At 37.5% G+C, this 19,538-nt stretch overlaps 2 protein-coding genes across 2 annotated transcripts; both read right to left on the minus strand.

Annotated features, from left to right (window-relative positions):
* On the minus strand, window positions 11,556–13,709 carry LOC109233864 (protein IQ-DOMAIN 14-like). The gene is made up of 5 exons (XM_019399716.1): window positions 13,515–13,709; window positions 13,159–13,404; window positions 12,741–12,968; window positions 12,472–12,609; window positions 11,556–12,387 (listed from the first exon to the last, which is right to left on the minus strand). Exons 1-5 carry the CDS (start codon window positions 13,641–13,643, stop codon window positions 11,740–11,742), a joined length of 1,389 nt encoding a protein of 462 aa, XP_019255261.1. The 5' UTR covers window positions 13,644–13,709; the 3' UTR covers window positions 11,556–11,739.
* Window positions 18,010–19,324, minus strand: LOC109233618. The gene is made up of 2 exons (XM_019399499.1): window positions 18,905–19,324; window positions 18,010–18,816 (listed from the first exon to the last, which is right to left on the minus strand). Exons 1-2 carry the CDS (start codon window positions 19,322–19,324, stop codon window positions 18,010–18,012), a joined length of 1,227 nt encoding a protein of 408 aa, XP_019255044.1.

A 19,538-nucleotide genomic window follows, 5' to 3' on the forward strand; every position in this document is an offset into this window, starting at 1 on the left:
AAAATGTAAACAATGTGTTGGTCCTAATAGGTAGGATCATAATTCATCACAAGATATTACATTAATATATTCTATGGAATGCACATATATTGAGAATTTAGATACCATTAAATCTCAATAATTTACTTTAGTTGAATTAAATGGATTTCTCTCATTAAATAGAGTAGAACATATTTAGGCTGCAATTTAGTAAAATTGGGAGAGCACCCCAGTACTCCAAAAAAATCATAGAAATTTAATATCATGTTGACCATATGTGTATGTGCTAAAAGAAAACGTACGTGCACAACTAAAAATGTACGTTGTTAGGATAATTAGTCATTCCAAAACAAAGATAGGCAGCTAAACAAACTTGATTTAACGAAGAAAAAATAAAGTACAAAAATTAACTAATTGTAGTTCCCCTTTTGGAACAAAGATATCACAAGCATTCACCATAAAGATTACGAAAACTAATTACCAGTTATAAAGCAGAGAAAGATAGTTACAAGAATCAATGGCCAAAATATCGAAAAGGATATGTGAGCACATGATTTTTGCCCTATATGAGTTACTCCTATAAAACTCAAGAAAATAGATTTTTTTTCAGTTATTTGCCATTTTATAGAATTTTGTAGGATTTTTCGTTAAAATTGTTTGCATTTATGTGCATGCTTACTTTTATTAAAATCATGAAAAATCCAAAAATACCATGCATTGCATTTAGGTTTTGTTTTCATATTTTTAGGATTAATTAGTTAATTAATTATTTTATTAGGATAAAAATCACAAAAATTGGTTCATTTTTTTAGCTTTTTAACTTTAGATTAGTAAGTTTCTCTTTTAATCTAGGAGCAACAAATTTTTGTAAATATTATAGTTAGATAATTAGCTTAATTTTACAATTTTAAATTAATCTAGGAAATTAATTGGGTTTTAATAATTTAAAAAGAAAGGAATAAAGAAAAGAAACAAAGGAAAGGAAAAGGCAATGAAAAAAAGAGCCAGTTTTTAGGCTTGAAATTTGGCCAGGCTAGACCCAAATTTTTGTCCAAACCCAGGCCCACTACTCAAATATCGGTCCAGCCCGTTTACACGGTTCAACTCCTTCAGTCTCCGAGACAGTTGAAACGACGTAGTATGAAAGCAAGACTACGTCGTATTTAGTTCAAACAACTAAAATTAATCCTGACCCTTCAGCTTCTCTCATCCAACGACCATGAAAGCCTCACCCCATTTGTTTAAAAATGTCCAAACACCCTTAGAGACATCCTAGGACCATTATCACCATCTCTCTCAAACCCTACATTTCACCGCCGTCCGTCACCCGCCGGGAATCGTCAGCGGCGGCAGTTGATATCCAAACTCCATCAAAACTTGACCACACAACCTCCGTTGTCCCCCCATTCCAAATCCACCATTAATTTCCTCCAAAAATTACCCAACCTCTCCAAATTTCAAATCTGAGATTGCAGAAAGTCCAACATGTTCTCCCTTTTCTGATTCCTTCCTCACCTGGCCTCCTCTTGACGATGGAGCATGCATGAATCGACTGTCCCTGTTGTGAGAAGTTGATTGGATGTGGTCCCCATTGGGTTCATGGTGGCCGGATTCTGGGCGAGCAGCTATCGATGGCCAAAATACTTAGAGCCTCTGCTTCATCCTCTTCTTGGCATATGTTGAGGATTGTAACATGAAGCACTAGCCGTTGAAGAAATTCCGGCTTGTGATCATGTTACAATTCCCATCATTAGCCAAAATCCTCGTTCGCCGGATTTGTAATCGACTCGTGTTTGACTTCCTTTAGGTCAGCGTTTTTAGCAAACATGGGCGATACATTTCCCTTCCTCTGTCCCTAACCTTTCCTGATTTTAAATTTGTGCATAAAAAACTGTGTTTAGTTCGTAATGGTTTAACAATAGCTTAATAATTAGTCTAGTTGCATTTGTTAATAAATTTTGTCTTTTGGGTGTTTCTTTTAAAAAATTCATTTCTCGTTTAATTCAGAGATTGTTTGTTTAAACCTTAGTTGAATTCATTTATGACTGTTGGTTTGGATCCAATTGGGGCTAGCTAGCACAGAAGCCCAAGGGGGAATTTATGCATGCTTGGCTATATGGCCCAATTGCTGGTATTTTCTGAAAGACAAATAACAGAAGGGTATTTAGGGGATTTTGGATTGAAAGAATCTTTCATAACCACCTAGGAAGGTTCTAAGAAAGTGGGAGAAGAGGCTGATTTTCTAAATAGGTTTAAAGTTTTGGGTATGAAATGACAAAAGGGAATTGAAGAGGGGAGGGTAGTGAATGAATAAAATCAAGTCTGCTGCCCTAAAATCTGGCTATAAAAAGCTCATTTCTCTCATTTTTCTAGGCAGAGACTAGACACCAAAAACAGAAAACGACTGAAAGATTTCTTCTAAGAAAAATCTAATTCTGAGCTCTCATCTTTCTCTTGGCAAGAGTTTTGGAAGTAATTTTTTGGGTTTGCTGGTTTCCTGAAGCTGAACATGACTTGATAAAGAAGTTATTGTGTGGATTTTATTGTAGTTTCCCTTGCTGTTGAACCTGTTGTTGCTAGCTGCCAGTAGATGATTTTTGAATTCATTTGCTTTTATTTGCTGAATCCAGGTACCCCTTTTGAATCCTTGTGTTGCAAAATGAATCTGAAGATGTATGTGTGTTGAGGCTGATGCATTAATCAGTGTTTAATGTATAATCTTTCATGTAATGTTGACTCTTCAAGCTATTATGTTGTGGTTTCAGTTATTAGATGTTGAATTTAGCTATGTGCAAGTTTGGATTATCAGCTGAGTTTATCAGTTTTGGTGGTAAATAGTTAGATGTTTTAGTTGAAATGTTTTAGAATCTATACTTGAGCAATCATCAAAACCCATTCCCTTTGTTAAAAAATGAGTAATTATGTTGGACGAGTTTGTTTTAGTCAATCTGTATATTCTCTTAATAAGTTTGGGCCCAGGTGGACTAAGTCCAAATTCATGAAAAATTGAAAGCTGAATCTCCACGTTTTTTTTAATTTGCAGATAGCCATGTTAAATCAATATCATGTTTAGTTGTAATGAAAATTTGGAATGTGATTTGCAAAGTTCTTTTGTGTTGTCAAAATCCCAGATGCATATTAACGTTTTTTGATGCTCTGGTTGGGTCAAAGATTGTAAAAGGGCCCAATAAGGGAGTGACACAGGCTCTACAGGCTATTTGGGCCTTTGGATCCCATCCGTTGATGGCCATCTGACTCACAAGTCCTTGGCCCATTTCTATATTTGTAATTGCTTTATATCATGTCAAGCCACCTCGATTCCTATTCAGCTAATTCATTAGACCATGTATTTTAGTTAAGCTCGTTAAGATGGACCTATTATCACATCCATTTCGTNATCCCTCAAAGCCAAGGCATTAGAACAAGATTTGACCAGCGAAGGAAAAGTATACTTATCAGGTATCACATTCATACTTCTTTTCATTTGTTTCAAGATAAGGAAGCAATCAGCAAAGGATGAATGTTTGCTATACCCTTTAATCAATGTATTCCAGACATAAACATTGGGCTGAATGACACGCTCAAATACACTTGTCGCATAAGAGACATCGGAGGAAAAGGTGTTACAGAGCGATATAAACTGGTTGATGATAAAATGGTCTTGCTCGTAGCCTTTTTGGATTATGTGGGTGTGGACTTGCTGAATGTTTTTGACAGTTCTGCACGCTCTCAACAGATTCAGAAGCGGTATGGACAGTGAAAATGATGGTTCAGCAGAAGTTGTTAAGCATTTGCTAATCAAAGACATAGCCTCAGAACTAGCAGGTGATAGTGCCTCCACATTGCTTCTTTTTCGTTGGAGATGAGGGCAGACTCCTCTAAGAGTGCAGAGCTTATTTGCTTTTTCTTTCACTCCAATTATTCTACGGCGTGGACTGAGTAGTCTGTTATGTGTCCCACGATATATTATTCTTGATGCTTTCTCATAAGACAAAAGAAGGAATCTTTGTTGCCAGTAAATAGATGAAATTCACCTGTTCTTTTCAGAACACAGAAAGCATATCACAGCTGTTTGACTGAGAATAAAAGGTGACACACACACGTGTATATGGAGATAACTAAAGTACAAGAAAACAAAGCCCCCAACCCCAACCCCGTTTTGTTGTTCTATTTTTTTCACATATCACCATAAAGGGTTTCCAAAGGAAAGAAATTTTAGAGACCAAATGCATTAAAAGAAGAATAATTAAAATCAGAAAGCAAATATAAAGAATTAGAAAGTAGTGAAAAATAGGAAAAGAGCAAAATACTAGCAACATAAAATGCCGATAAATACCAGACAATGAGCGACGCGCCGACGTGATTCTCCGACCGACCAGCGGGGAGACGATAAACGCCGCTGCTCTGCTTGCTTTCAATCCTCTTTTAGTTCAAAGCCTAGCTTGGCTCCCTTTGGGTTCGTAAAAATTCTCCTCATGTTTTGAGATTACCCACCTAAGTTCTTATAATAATTTTTTGACCCCAAAAAGTTCAACGGACTTTTTTCTTACCGAAAAGGGCCATATATGCCAGTGAACTATGCGAATTAGGACAGATATGCCCGTCGTCAATAGTTTGGCACATATATGCCCAATTCGTCCAATATTTGCTCATTCATGCCCTTAGTTTAACGGAACCACTATTTTGTCTTTCTTAAATAATTATTAATAACCGGATCCAACCAAAATCTACTGACCCGATCTGTTAGGACCCGACCCACCCTTATTTCAAAGATATTTTTTGATATATTATTTTTGTTTGATTGAGAAATTGTGTGATAATCTTTATTTATTTGAGTATAATCGATTTTTTTTGTTATACATCATTTCGGGAAGTAATCCTACTAAAAGTAGTAATTGATATGTATTTATTATTTTAATAACATAATATTCGAATTAGTTTGTGCTTTCTTCAATCATTTTACCATCTATTTTTATTTTTTTCACAAGATACAAACGGATTGGTGATTTTTGCCCTATATGAATACTCCTATAAAATCCAAGAAAATAGATTTTTTTCGATTTTTTGCCATTTTATAGGATTTTTGTAGGATTTTATTAATTGTTTGTATTTTTGTGCACGTTTAATTTTTGTTAAAAAATCATTAAAAAAATGTCAAAAATACCATGCATTGCATTTAGATTTTTGTTTTTATATTTTTAGGATTAATTAGTTAATTAATTATTTTATTAGGATAAAAATCACAAAAATTGGTTCATTTTTTTAGCTTTTTAACTTTAGATTAGTAAGTTTCTCTTTTAATCTAGGAGCAACAAATTTTTGTAAATATTATAGATAGATAATTAGCTTAATTTTATAATATGAAATTAATCTAGGAAATTTCTTTGGGTTTTTAATTAATTAAAAAAAGAAAAGGAATAAAGGAAAAAGAAAACAAAAGCAAAAGGAAAAGGCAATGGAAAAAAAGAAGCCAGTTTTTAGACTTGAAATTGGGCCAGGCTAGACCCAAATTTTCGTCCAAACCCAGGCCCACTACTCAAATATGCCCGGTCCAGCCCGTTTACACGGTTCAACTCCTTCAGTCTCCGAGACACTTGAAACGACGTAGTGTGAAAGCAAGACTACGTCGTATTTAGTTCAAACAACTGAAATTAATCCTGACCCTTCAGCTTCCCTCATCCAACAGCCATGAAAGCCTCACCCCATTTGTTTAAAATGTCCAAACACCCTCAAAGACATCCTAGGACCACTATCACCATCTCTCTCAAACCCTACACTTCACCGCCGTCCGCCACCCGCCGGGAATCGTCAGCGGCGGCGGTTGATCTCCAAACTCCATCAAAACTTGACCACACAACCTCCGTTGTCCTCCCATTCCAAATCCACCATTAATTTCCTCCAAAAAGTACCCAACCTCTCCGAATTTCAAATCTGAGATTGCAGAAAGTCCAACATGTTCTCCCTTTTCTGATTCCTTCCTCACCTGGCCTCCTCTTGACGATGGAGCATGCATGAACCGACTATCCCTGTTGTGAGAAGTCGATTGGATGTGGTCCCCATTGGGTTCATGGTGGCCGGATTCTGGGCGAGCAGCTATCGATGACCAAAATACTAGAGCCTCTGCTTCATCCTCTTCTTGGCATATGTTGAGGATTGTAACATGAAGCACTAGCCGTTGAAGAAATTCCGGCTAGTGATCATGTTACAATTTCCATCATTAGCCAAAATCCTCGTTCGCCGAATTTGTAATCGACTCGTGTTTGACTTCCTTCAGGTCAGCGTTTTTAGCAAACATGGCCGGTACATTTCCCTTCCTCTGTCCCTGACCTTTCCTGATTTTAATTTTGTGCATAAAAAATTATTTTTAGTTCGTAATGGTTTTAACAATAGCTTAATAATTAGTTTAGTTGCATTTGTTAATAAATTTTGTCTTTTGGGTGTTTCTTTTAAAAAATCCATTTCTCATTTAATTCAGAGGTTGTTTGTTTAAACCTTAGTTGAATTCATTTATGACTGTTGGTTTGGATCCAATTCGGGCTTGCTAGCACAGAAGCGCAAGGGGGAATTTATGCATGCTTGGCTATATGGCCCAATTGCTGGTATTTTCTGAAAGACAAATAATAGAAGGGTATTTAGGGAATTTTGGATTAAAAGAATCTTTCATAACCACCTAGGAAGGTTCTAAGAAAGTGGGAGAAGAGGCTGATTTTCTAAATAGGTTTAAAGTTTTGGGTATGAAATGACAAAAGGGAATTGAAGAGGGGAGGGTAGTGAATGAATAAAATCAAGTCTGCTGTCCTAAAATCTGGCTATAAAAAGCTCATTTCCCTCATTTTTCTAGGCAGAGACTAGACACCAAAAACAGAAAACGACTGAAAGATTTCTTCTAAAAAAAATCTAATTCTGAGCTCTCATATTTCCCTTGGCAAAAGTTTTGGAAGTAATTTTTCCTGGGTTTGCTGGTTTCCTGAAGCTGAAGAATGACTTGATTAAGAAGTTGTTGTGTGGATTTTATTCCTGTTTCCCTTGCTGTTGAACCCGTTGTTGCTAGTTGCCAGTAGCTGATTTCTGAATTTATTTGTTTTTATTTGCTGACTTCAGGTACCCCTTTTGAATCCTTGGGTTGCAAAATGAATCTGAAGATGTATGTGTGTTGAGGCTGATGCATTAATCAGTGTTTAATGTATAATCTTTCATGTAATGTTGAATCTTCAAGCTATTATGTTGTGGTTTCAGTTATTAGATGTTGAATTTAGCTATGTGCAAGTTTGGATTATCAGCTGAGTTTATCAGTTTTGGTGGTAAATAGTTAGATGTTTTAGTTGAAATATTTTAGAATCTATACCTGAGCAATCATCAAAACCCATTCCCTTTGTTGAAAAACGAGTAATTATGTTGGACGAATTTGTTTTAGTCAATCTGTATATTCTCTTAATAAGTTTGGGCCCAGGTGGACTAAGTCCAAATTCATGAAAAATTGAAAGCTGAATCTCCACGTTTTTTTTTAATTCGTAGATAGCCATGTTAAACCAATATCATGTTTAGTTGTAATGAAAATTTGGAATGTGATTTGCAAAGTTCTTTTTGTGTTGTCAAAATCCCAGATGCATATTAACGTTTTTTGATGCTCTGGTAGGGTCAAAGATTGTAAAAGGCCCCAATAAGGGAGTGACACAGGCTCTACAGGCTATTTGGGCCTTTGGATCCCTTCCGTTGATGGCCATCTGACTCACAAGTCTTTGGACCATTTCTATATTTGTAATTGCTTTATATCATGTCAAGCCGCCTCGATTCCTATTCAGCTAATTCATTAGACCATGTATTTTAGTTAAGCTCGTTAAGATGGACCTATTATCACATCCATTCGTACTATGATTTCTTTAAGGCATTGTTCTGATTATACTGTTTTGTTTGCTGAAATCCAAGAAATATCGCCTTTCAAAAGTTGATAAAAGGTTATTTTTTCCAAGTAAATTCATAATCCATGGCCCTCACAAATGTTGTAAATTAGCTATTAAAAATGAATATTCGTAGAAAGCCTTTAGGCGCGTTTAAGATACCATTGTGATTGTGTACACGTTCGCGTGACATAATTACGATTCTAAAAACCAATTCGGAGTATGCGTTCGCGCATCTTCGATCAAACTTTCTCACTAAATTTGTTATTAATATAGTCCTCTTTAATTAAATGTAGCTCTTTTAGGCTGAGACGTGCCATCCATAATTGAATCCCTATGGCCCTCGTGTTAATGTTATAACTTAGATATTAAAAAAAAATGAATGTTCATAGTTTGCTTTAGGCACGTTTAATATACCATCGTGGTTGTGTACACGTTCGCGTGACATAATTACGGTTCGGAGTATGCGTTCGCGCAACTTTGGCCAAACTTTCTGAATAATAATATTAATAAAGCGTTGTTAATTGTGGACACGTTCGCATGACATAATTTTTGACGCGCCAAACAAAATGAGTACACGTACGCGTGACTCGTTTTAAGATAATTTCTTAATTAAAAGAGGCAAATGCATATAGGTTCTGAAATGAGTAATTAGACAATTTAATAAGCCAGGTATGATCAAAGCGACCGTGCTAGAACCACGGAACTAGGGAGTGCCTAACACCTTCTCCCGGGTTAACAGAATTTCTTACCCGGATTTCTGTGTTTCGCAGACATTAAAACTGAGTCAAATTTTCTCGATTCGGGATTCTAAACCGGTGACTTGGGACACCATAAACTATCCCAAGAGGCGACTCCGATCTTAAATAATAATCCCGTTTCGATTGTCACTTAAATTGAAAAAACTCCTTTATACCCCTTCCGGGGGTAGGAAAAGGAGGTGTGAAAGAATATTCTACCAAGAGTAAGAAAAAGTTTTGCTCGTAGAATTAAACCCAACATAATAAGCAAATAAAGATATGTGCTCATTAGTTAAGAACCAAACCGTCAATATAAATTAATATACAAAATAATATAGCTAATAGCACATCTTTCATATGATTGCTTTTGGATAATTTATTGCTGCAACTCCCGTCCCAAAATAGATAAGTCAATAGTTTAATCAAGTAAAATATAGAAAATTATTTAAAGTCTGTGAAAATGGAAGCTTTCAAATAGCCGAGTGATTGTCCTATGACTGTGGCGCAAGTCAATCTAGTCATTCAATCCCAACCAATTACACTTACAAATATTCTATTGCAAAAGCCAGAGTTGTTGGAAATTTCAATGATTTGAATTCGAATTTGGATATATTTAAAGGGATCCAAGCTTATGATATGCAGAGACTTCCCAATATAAGCTGAATTTATCAACCACTCATTAATCGACGGAGGATAGCCGCTTGATATCCTTCCAATATTAATTCTTTGTTTGAAGTTTCTCTTCTTGACCTAAGAAATTGGTACATAAATAATTGAAGACACATGTGTAGCGAATGTAAGCAATCAATACATAAATCTCTTTTCTGATCAGTAAGCTAAAACTTTATTAACAGAAAGCAGGCATATCATGACCCAACATCCACCCATAGTCGTGATGGTGCCTAACCTGTTAATCCAACACTCAACGATAACAATAGAATATAATTATGAAGCCGTTAACTGAGTCATAATATAAATAAAAAAGCGAAATAAGTCTCAAATATCAATATCACACATACATGAATCCCAAACAGGATCTAAGCGTGACCACAACTGTCTCACAAACTCTCCCAAGACCTGGTGTCACAACAACGTTACGAGTAATCTCAACTAACAATAATGTCTGTCGAAAAAAAATATATAGAAAGACATAGATAAGTAGGGAAGAGGGAGGACCCAATGTGCTGCAGATCAAATCAAATAAAGCAGCTCACCAAGAAATTTCCAGCAAATACTCCTACTCAATTCAATGAGTACCTCTAGTACATGCGTCAGAACCTGCACAAAATTATGTAAAAGTGTAGTATGAGTACAAAATCACGGCACTCAATATGTATAAAGTCTAGCCTCGAAGAAGTAGTGACGAGGGGTCTACACAGACACTTACTAGCACACCAACAACCATGTGAAAGCATAATTAGAGCATGAAATAAAGCAAGATATCATCAATCAAATACGAGTTGGGGCATCTTGGGTCGAAATAACCTTGTCCCAGGCGAAGTGGAACAACTTCCCGTTAGCCAGCGTTCAGGGTAGCGTGGGGAGCTAGCCCTGGCGCTGGAAATCTTTTGCCTCTGGAAAATGGGCCACAGGTATCGCCCCACGCTACATGTGGCGCTACACTATCCCAATTTTTCATTTTGTTACATTTTTGCTTCAACTCGTGCACTTTTGTCTCACATTGCCTCCGAATGACTCCTACACATAAAAATACCACGAATTAGCATAAATTATTAGATTACACATTCGAAATTTACGAAACATAAGTAAAATGCGAGGCAATATGCCTATAAATAGACATACTTTAAGCCGAATATCAATGATAGTTTAAGTGTGTTAGTTGAAAATTTTAATTTGCAGGTTATCTATGGATGTTTAAATATGTCTTTTATTTTGGCACAATATATTAAACTGTTTCTGCTACTTTACAGATTTCAATAGCTAATTTTGTGACTGTCAAATTTGATTGTTTATACATATGTCGGATTGTTTATGTCAAGCATTGCTTTTTCTTCCACAAAAAATATCATACATTAGACATTATCATTGTATATTGGGTTAAAAATAAATCATACAATATAATTTAATGATTAACTAAAGTAAGAAGGAAATTACAATGATTAGTGCTAAGACAACAACTGAAATTACAATGACCCTGACGCTTTTTCCTACCTCGCTCTCTTTCTCTCTCTTCCCCCCCTCCCTCCTCTCTCTCTCATTCTTGATAACAACACCGGCATAACTTGTTTGTAGTCATCTGGAAGAGGTGGGTTAAGCCGCCTAAAAAAGTGTACAATTTCTTCAACTATAATTTGAGCGGCCATAAAACCTTCTTCGTGGATTTGTTGGCTTTCATGTGATGCAAAATTTACCTTCAGTTCCACGATGACAAAATATACAAGTTTTCATTATTTTCTTGCTCTGGCGTATTCTTAGCGATTTTGGAAAAGGAAAAATATTACTTAGCTGCTTGGAAAAAACAGTGACAAGTGAGAAATGCATCTTTAGCTTTTAATAATGAAGGAATAGGGGTTTCTAAGAAAAAAAATAAAAAGACACTTAAATAAAGCAATAATTTTTAGTGTTGGGCGTTGGAAGGGGGGCTCCTGTGCGTCGTGTTCCTCACACAGCCTGTTGATCAGGACCAAGTGACACCACATGTGCATGATCAGTGGTCAAATGTGTTTATTAGTTACGAATAAATGAGTTCGGGTGTTCGAATGGCAAACTCCAAAGTTCATATATCGGCTTTTAAAAAACAGTCAAGTTTAAGTGACCACGAGGCCATATCGCCAAAGAACTATTCAAAAGAACTATTGCATGAATGTATCAAATTGAAGTAGAGAAAAAAATAGCAGTGAGCGAGTAGACAGCAACAAATCCACTAGTATATCAGTAATCGATTTAGATCATTTAGGGCAGAGAAATATGTGTACAAAAGTCTCCAATCCTTGAGTTTAGAAGCAGATTAATCTACCTATCATTCAGTTCCTTAACTTATGTTGACCATCTTTTTACATGACAAGTAGAAGACGAAAATTCTTTAAAAATTGTACACTAGATTAGGTGGTGGAAGTTACATGTAATAGTGGAGGGTGCCTGCAGTTAGAATGCCTATTGGACTAATGATCGATGCCAAATGGTTCTGTAGGTACACTCTTCCACCCAGGGCTCACCAATCTATGATCTAAAGGTTGGTCACTATTAACAATCTCATTTGATGTTCCTTGAACAGGGAAAGATAGGCGTTTCTTTGCTGCGCTAGTTTTTTCTCTCTCTGGAGTTAAAGGCATCCGCCTTGGAGCACTATGTGACCGTTCTCTGGCCTTGGCTGATGCAGTAGCTGTCATGTAATTTGGCTCATTCGCTCTACGGGAGAGAAGAGTCATCCGATGGCTCCTCTCTTCCCTTCTGCAGCGGGGGCTCGCTGAATGAACTAGGATATTTTTCATCTTAGATGTTGGTGTGAAGGGTGAATGTATCGGTAGATTTTGTTGCACTCCATGGAGAGGAGATGGGACCGCATATGAACACAACTTCTGTTGCTTGTCCTGATAAAACTGATTTTGCAATCTCCAAAAATCATAATCCGAGTCAGAATAAGAGCAAGTTGTGTCAACTTCAATATTCTTTATGCGTTCCCTTGGCTGATCACACGAAGCTCTGCTGAGAGTTCTGCCATTTCTCACATCTGTCCTGTGGAAAACTCTCAGATCTTCGTCAAGCTCTTTGTTGCTACTTGTGTCTTCATCTTTATTCGCTGTCCACATCTGTAAGTTTTTAAACAGTTAATATTGGAGGAAAGACGAGAAGTTGGATTACATAGAGAAGACGATCGTAAAAAAGATCAATACCTTCTGAGAGAAGGCAAAAGCCAGAGTATTTTCGCGTTGTTTAGCAGCTTCCTTTGCTTTCTGCAACAAAGCTTCAACTTTCTCTAGTGCATGTGAGTGATCGTATCTGTCGTTCGCAGTGCTAGCTTGATTTGTAGACTGCATTCCCATATACAAAATTAATATATATACTCCTTGTGTCGTTTCAGTTTTATCTGATGTACAAGAAAGGGTCTATACACTAATTTATGTATATATAGAAAATGTAGCAACAAACTTAAGACACTCACAGTGCCACTGAGATGAAGATCGAGAATGATTTTTGGGTCTCTGAAAGTGGAACCACAACTAATTCCTTCACAGGATAACCTTCTACGTTGATCACACACCTGAGTTTGCACTCGAACAAGAGATTGCATGTACTGGAGTGTCATTTTTGCTCGCTTTCGGACATTGTGCCCTCGTATTAAAGCTTGCAACTTTACCACCCCCTTGAGAGCCCGAAGTGCTTTCCTTGCCTAAAAAAATACAGTAGCCATTCAATTAGAAGAGAAATTTGATTTATACAAATAATCAGGATACTTATTGTGTAAATAATTTTACACTATTAGTGCATATAACTTAATCAAATAATAATTATAAGTAATTGTTCATAATAAGCAGAAGTAATTACTTAAAAATGTGATAATTTTCAGCAAGACTGCATACCAAGTACCCTCTGAATGCTGTCTGAATGTTAAGAATGGCACGCTGTTCTCTAATTATGTCCACAGCCGCTTGTGCAGCCGCTGTAGTAGCCATTGCTACTTCAATTGCTCGTCTTTGCTTCAAATCAGCATTCTCTGGCAATGAATTTTCTGTGATGGTGGCAGTGTTTTCTTCTTGATTGTGATGAATTGTTGTTTCATGAATCGTAGGCTTCGGTCGGAAGATCCATCGCCGTTTTCCCCTCTTCTGCAAACAATAAATTAGTAAATTTAGAATTTAATTGAACTCAAAAAACATCTTATTGCATGCTTCACATAGTAACATGGAAAGGTGCAGTGTTAATCTAAACTTGTTACCTTTTCTTCTTCTTCCTCTTGCTCAGCCTCTTCTCTTCTTCTACTGTTTCTCATATCATTCTCTTTCACAGGTGATCTAAAAGCTTTCTTCATTAAGCCTAACCAAGAACTCCCTCCAGTCTTCCCCATGAAACGTTTTTTTTGTTAGGAGAGTTTCACCTTGTTGTGTTATAATTGCTACTAGTTGGCTCTCTGTCCCTTGTGTGCTTGAACTCTTTTATGGAAGCTATTTATCTACTTGCTATTTGATGCGACATGCCTCTTCATTCTATTAGAAAAATAAAAAAATTTGACAGTAAAAGAAGGAAAATGAAAAATATTTGAACACGGAAAAATGCTTGAGGCGTGTAAAATACTTTCTCAAAAGATTTATTACCTTACTCTAGGAATAGTTAACCAGAGTCATCAAAAGGTGACTGTTGTGATTTTTATAATGCTTTTATTTTCCTATTCATTTGGAAATGCCCACGGCGTTCTTATTTGTAAACTATAATTTCAAATAGTTGAACCTTTTCAAAACAAATAGTCCTTCAGTTCTAGTTGTGTACGGTAAAATCGGGGATAATGTTATCCCCGATTTCCCAACAAAAAAACGAGAGGGGAGCATGATCTAATGCAGCCTTGAGCGAAGCCAAATGGTCCCTCGTTTCAGAGCTCGGTGGACGAACGGTACATCTGGGATGGGGTACGGCTAAACAACGAATCCGGACCAAGTAAAATTTCGAGACCAAGGAGAAAGAGAAACGGTTAAGCATGACGAGCAAGGAGCTGTAATATTCACCCTCAACCGGATATTACTGCGCTAATTCCGTCCGATATCAACTGTGGATTAACATTTACCAAAAAAGAAGATTTTTACCTTATTTAGACTTGTACTAGGATTGAAATTCCCCTACTATATAAAGGAGAGAACTTATTCATTTTAAACAACTGTTGACATGCATATCAAATCAATAAAAGGTAATTTTTGTATTCTAGTTATTATCAAAAGTCTTCTTCAGTTACTCTCTTATTTAAGTGCAACCGAGCTCATATAGAGGGCTCTATCGGAGCCAGTTTCTAGCATTCAACTCAATATCGGGCCTGATTATTCCATCACGATTGGTTTGATCGTTTAGTCTCTCTTTAATTTAATTATTTGCTGTTCTTAAATCATTCGTATTGAATAATAAATCACGTACAAATTTAATTGTTACTCATATTTGAGGGTAAACACTAGTTTGTATTATCCTATTTTATTTTTAGTTTGTTCAAAAATAATCTCTTTTTGAAGGCGAAATGGCTTCCTGGCCACTTAAACTTGCATGGCTTTTGAAAGCCGATACACAAACTTTCGTCTGTCACGACCCGAATTTTCCACCCTCGGGAGTCGTGATGGCGCCTACTCGTAGAAGTTAGACAAGCCACGAAATTTAGAAATCTTTAACCTTTTCATTTTTGACACTTTTAACTACTTGTAATAACAGGTGATCAACATTTAAACAGTAGCGAAAGATGAAATTAAGCGGAAGACTTAGATAAATATAATACCAAAATCGATACGAATAGCCAACATATGTCTCTACCCAGAAATCGGTGTCACAACATTCACGGACTGTCTATGATTACTACATACAAATATCTGAAAGAAAGAAACTCAGTCTGTCTCGGATACAAGTGATAACAGAACATAATAGTAGATAGAAGAGACGCCGGGCCTGCGAACGCCTGCAGGACTACCTCGGGATCTCTGTGGACTGAAGGCTGGCTCCCAAGCTACTGCTGCTGTCCCAATACTGCTCCGGTATCTGCACAGAGTGCAGAATGTAGAATCCGCACAACCGACCCATGTGCTGGTAAGTGCCTGGCCTAACCCCGACGAGGTAGTGACGAGGCTAGGACTAGACTCCAGATAAACCTGTGCAGTTTTATATATATATATATATATATATATATATATATATATACAATGGAAAATAAACTAGAACAAATAATTTAAAGCTGGGAAGGGGAAACATGCTTCGGGGAATAACAGATAAAACAGAATCTCAAGAGAATTATCAAGAAACTAAAAAAATTCAACTTCTATCAAGGATAAGGAAAACAAAGGCAATTTACACTTTCGGTTCACATCTCGTTGCAGGCGTGCAACCCGATCCCATTTATCATATCTTGTGGTAGGCGTACCACCCGCTCCCATTTCATCATATCTCGTGGTAGGCGTACCACCCGATCCCATTTCATTATATCTCGTGGTAGGCGTACCACTCGATCCCATTTCATCATATCTCGTAGTAGGCGTACCACCCGATCCCATTTCATCATATCTCGTGGTTGGCGTACCACCTGATCCCATTTCATCATATCTCGTGGTAGGCGTACCACCCGATCCCATTTATATGCCCACATAAAATCACAAGGAATCCCGGCAAAGGGACAAAGCAATATAATAACTTCCCGTCAAGGGAACAAAGCAATATAATAACTTCCCGGCAAGGGAACAACAATATCAAGACAAATATTCCGGCAAGGGAGAATCAACTATAACCAATCCTAACTCAACTCTTACTCAGCTCAATTAGTACCAACACTCAATCATAAATAAATTCCACGAAAATAAACTAAATCTTTGCTCAATACCGTGAACCATCAATTATAGCATCCGTAGTAACATTTAAGAACACAATAACTATCAATTCAAGACTCACGGTCATGCTCGACACCAACGTATAGATACTCGTCACCATGCCTATACGTCGTACTCAACAAGAAGCAATTAGCAAATAGGACACAACTCCTAATCCCTCAAGCAAAGGTTAGACCTAACACTTACCTCAAACTTCGACGGCCAACTCAATCCTCAAATACCACTTTTCCTTTCGAATTTGGCTCCAACACAATCGTATCTATACGTAATCGACTTAATAACATCAATAAATGCTAAACAATCCAATTCCAATGCTCAATTATAGCTTTTTAATCATTCTTCCCAAAAACCCAAAAATTGACCCGGCCCGCTTAGTCAAAACACGAGGTTCGGACCAAAACCCAATCACCCATTCACCCACGAGCCCGAATATATCATTTGTTTTGAAATCCGACCCCAAAACGAGGTCAAATTCCCAAATAATCAAAAAGCCCTAACTCTACCCAATTCCCCAATTTTCTACCATTAAAACCCTAAGATTATTGATAAAAGTTGATGAAAAACATTAGATAATTGAAAGAAATCAGTTAGTGAGTGCTTACTTGTGATTTGGGAAGAAAATCTCTTGAGAAAATCGCCCTTGTTCTTCTATTTTTTGTGAAAGTTTGAAAGAAAATCGCTGAAGTTATGTTTTTAAAAAGACTCACTGCCCGACTTCCGCATCTGCGGCTCAGGGGTCGCATCTGCGCAACCGCATGTGCGGAAAAAGTGTCGCTTGTGCGGTAATGGCTAGGCCCCGCTGGAGCCGCACCTGCGAGAGAGGACCCGCTCCTACGGAACCGCATCTGCGAAGAATTCCGCACCTGCGATGTACTTCTCGCACCTGCGAGTCCGCATCTGCAGTTACACCAGAACAACTGTTTCTGCAACTTTTCTTAAGTCCAAAACTTCCCGAAACACATCCGAAATACACCCGAGCCCTCGGGGCTCCTAACCAAACACACGTACTAACTAAACAACATCATACAAACTTACCCGTGCGATCAAATCGCCAAAATAACCTCTCAAACAACGAATTAAACTTCAAAATCAAAGAATTTTTCTCAAACTTCATAAAGCATCAAATTTTCCATTTTAAGTCCGAATCACGTCAAATGAATTCCGTTTTTCACCAAATTTCACAGAATCATCTTAAATCATATATAAGACCCATACAGGGCGCCGGAACCAAAATACGGGCCCGATGCCATCATGTTCTAATCAAATTTCATTTCAAAATCCTTTAAACAATTTCAGAAAACAATTTTCTTTAAAAATTCATTTCTCGGGCTTGGGACCTCGGAATTTGAGTCTGGGCATACGCCCAAGTCCCATATTTTTTTACGGACCCTCCGAGACCATCAAACCACGGGTCCGGGTCCATTTACCCAAAATGTTGACCAAAGTCAACTTAAATGCATTTTAAGTCAAAATTTCAGTATTTCACAGATTTTTCACATAACAGCTCTCCGGCTACACGCCCGGACTGCGCATGCAAATCGAGGTAAAGATAAAAGAGGGTTTTAAGGCCTCAGAAATACAGAATTTAATTTAAAAGCAAGTGATGACCTTTTGGGCCATCACATCGTCTTTCCCATTTAAACACTCAAACTTGTGAAACCTATAACTAATAAAAACATTTGACCGTTGACCTATCCCATGTGGTGTCAGTTGGTCCTAGTCATCCTGCTGCGTGAGTCTCACGACATTTAGGAGCGTGAGAGCCCCCTTCCCAACGCCCAACGGTAAAAAAATGGGTCCTATTGTCTTACAATTAGAGCATGTCATTGGTGTCCCTTTCCTGATCTATTACCAAACTTCTTTTTAGGTTCATCTTGAGTTATTTTTTTTATTTTTCTTAGGTCTACCAGGCATCTTGGTAATTATAGGAGGCTCAACAGTTGGATTCTGTGTTGATGGCCGCATCTCCATGTTGGTTACTGGTTGTATGTAACAACTAAAAGCCTTCAGGTATGTTTCTTTCCTGTACCAGTGGGTTACATAGTTAGCAGGCTCAAATCTCTTAAAAAACATTGCACATATTGCATGGGAGCATGGTATTCCTTTGAGCTGCCATGATCTACATGTGCACGTATTGTTGGAGAAGTCAACAATATGTTTGTAAATCCCATGTTGTATCTCATACCCAGTATCCCCATTCCATTTAAATTCATGCTTAACAGCTTCCTCTATGTAACCCATTGCCATAAGAGATACATCAGAAATGCACCTTGTTGCAAATTCTCTCATGGTAATCATCCGCTCTATCACCTTCACTTTAATCTCTTCTAACATGGTTATGATAGACTTGTGCCTAGCAGACAAGATCCAACTGTTAAACGTCTCACACATGTTGTTCTCCACAGAATCACATTTACTCCAATCTTTGAAGAATGCTCTACACCAACATTGTTTTGGGTATCTCAGCAAATCCTCAATGATCTTACTATCACCTAATTCTGCCAGCTCATCTATCTTAGCCTTCAAATATGCTTCAAATGAAGCCCTTGCACAGGCCCAAAACTTCTTCCTTCTTTCCTCTCCTTTCCACTTTTGTTTCCAGTTGCTCCATATGTGTCTTGCACACATTCTGTGCTCAGCATTTGGTAACAACTCAGAAACAGATGCAACAAGTCCCTTAAGCAACAAGAAAAACAATTAGAATAGCAGAAACATATATAAAGTAGACAAGTAACTAAAGGAAGAACATGGGTGAAGTATATACCTTCTGCATATCAGAAATGATGGTCAGCCCCTCACCTTGGGATTCAGTGAGCTGCAGATCATGCATCAGGCACCTAAAAAACCATGACCATGTGTGCTTTGTCTCCTTTTCCACCACTGCCCAGGCAACAGGGTACATTTGGTTGTTACCATCTTTAGCAATGCATGATAGTAGCTCACCCTTACACACACCCTTCAGAAATGCTCCATCAAAGCCAATAACATTTCTACACCCTTCCAACCAACCAACTTTGCAAGCATGTAGACAAATATAGATACCCACAAACACCTCCTTACCAGGTATTGTCTCCTTGGAGGTCTTCACAACAACAGTGCTGCCAGGATTTGTATACCTCAACTGGTCAGCATAATCATATATTCTAGCAAACTCCTTCTTGTAATCACCAAGATACTGACCCATGACCTGATGTTTAGCCCTAACACATATGGATTTTCCCACATACACACCATACTTTATCCTAATCAAATCCTGCAACTGCCTAAGCTTAATGTCAGNGATCCTAGATCCAATAACCTTGTCATACCCAGTACAAACTGCTCAGGCAACAAGCCACCCCAGTCATGATCAAAATCTCATACGCTGCCACAATGTGCCAATAGGCTACCAATTCGAA

The sequence above is a fragment of the Nicotiana attenuata genome, chromosome 10 (genome assembly GCF_001879085.1).
Source record: "Nicotiana attenuata strain UT chromosome 10, NIATTr2, whole genome shotgun sequence".
NCBI lineage: Eukaryota > Viridiplantae > Streptophyta > Magnoliopsida > Solanales > Solanaceae > Nicotiana > Nicotiana attenuata.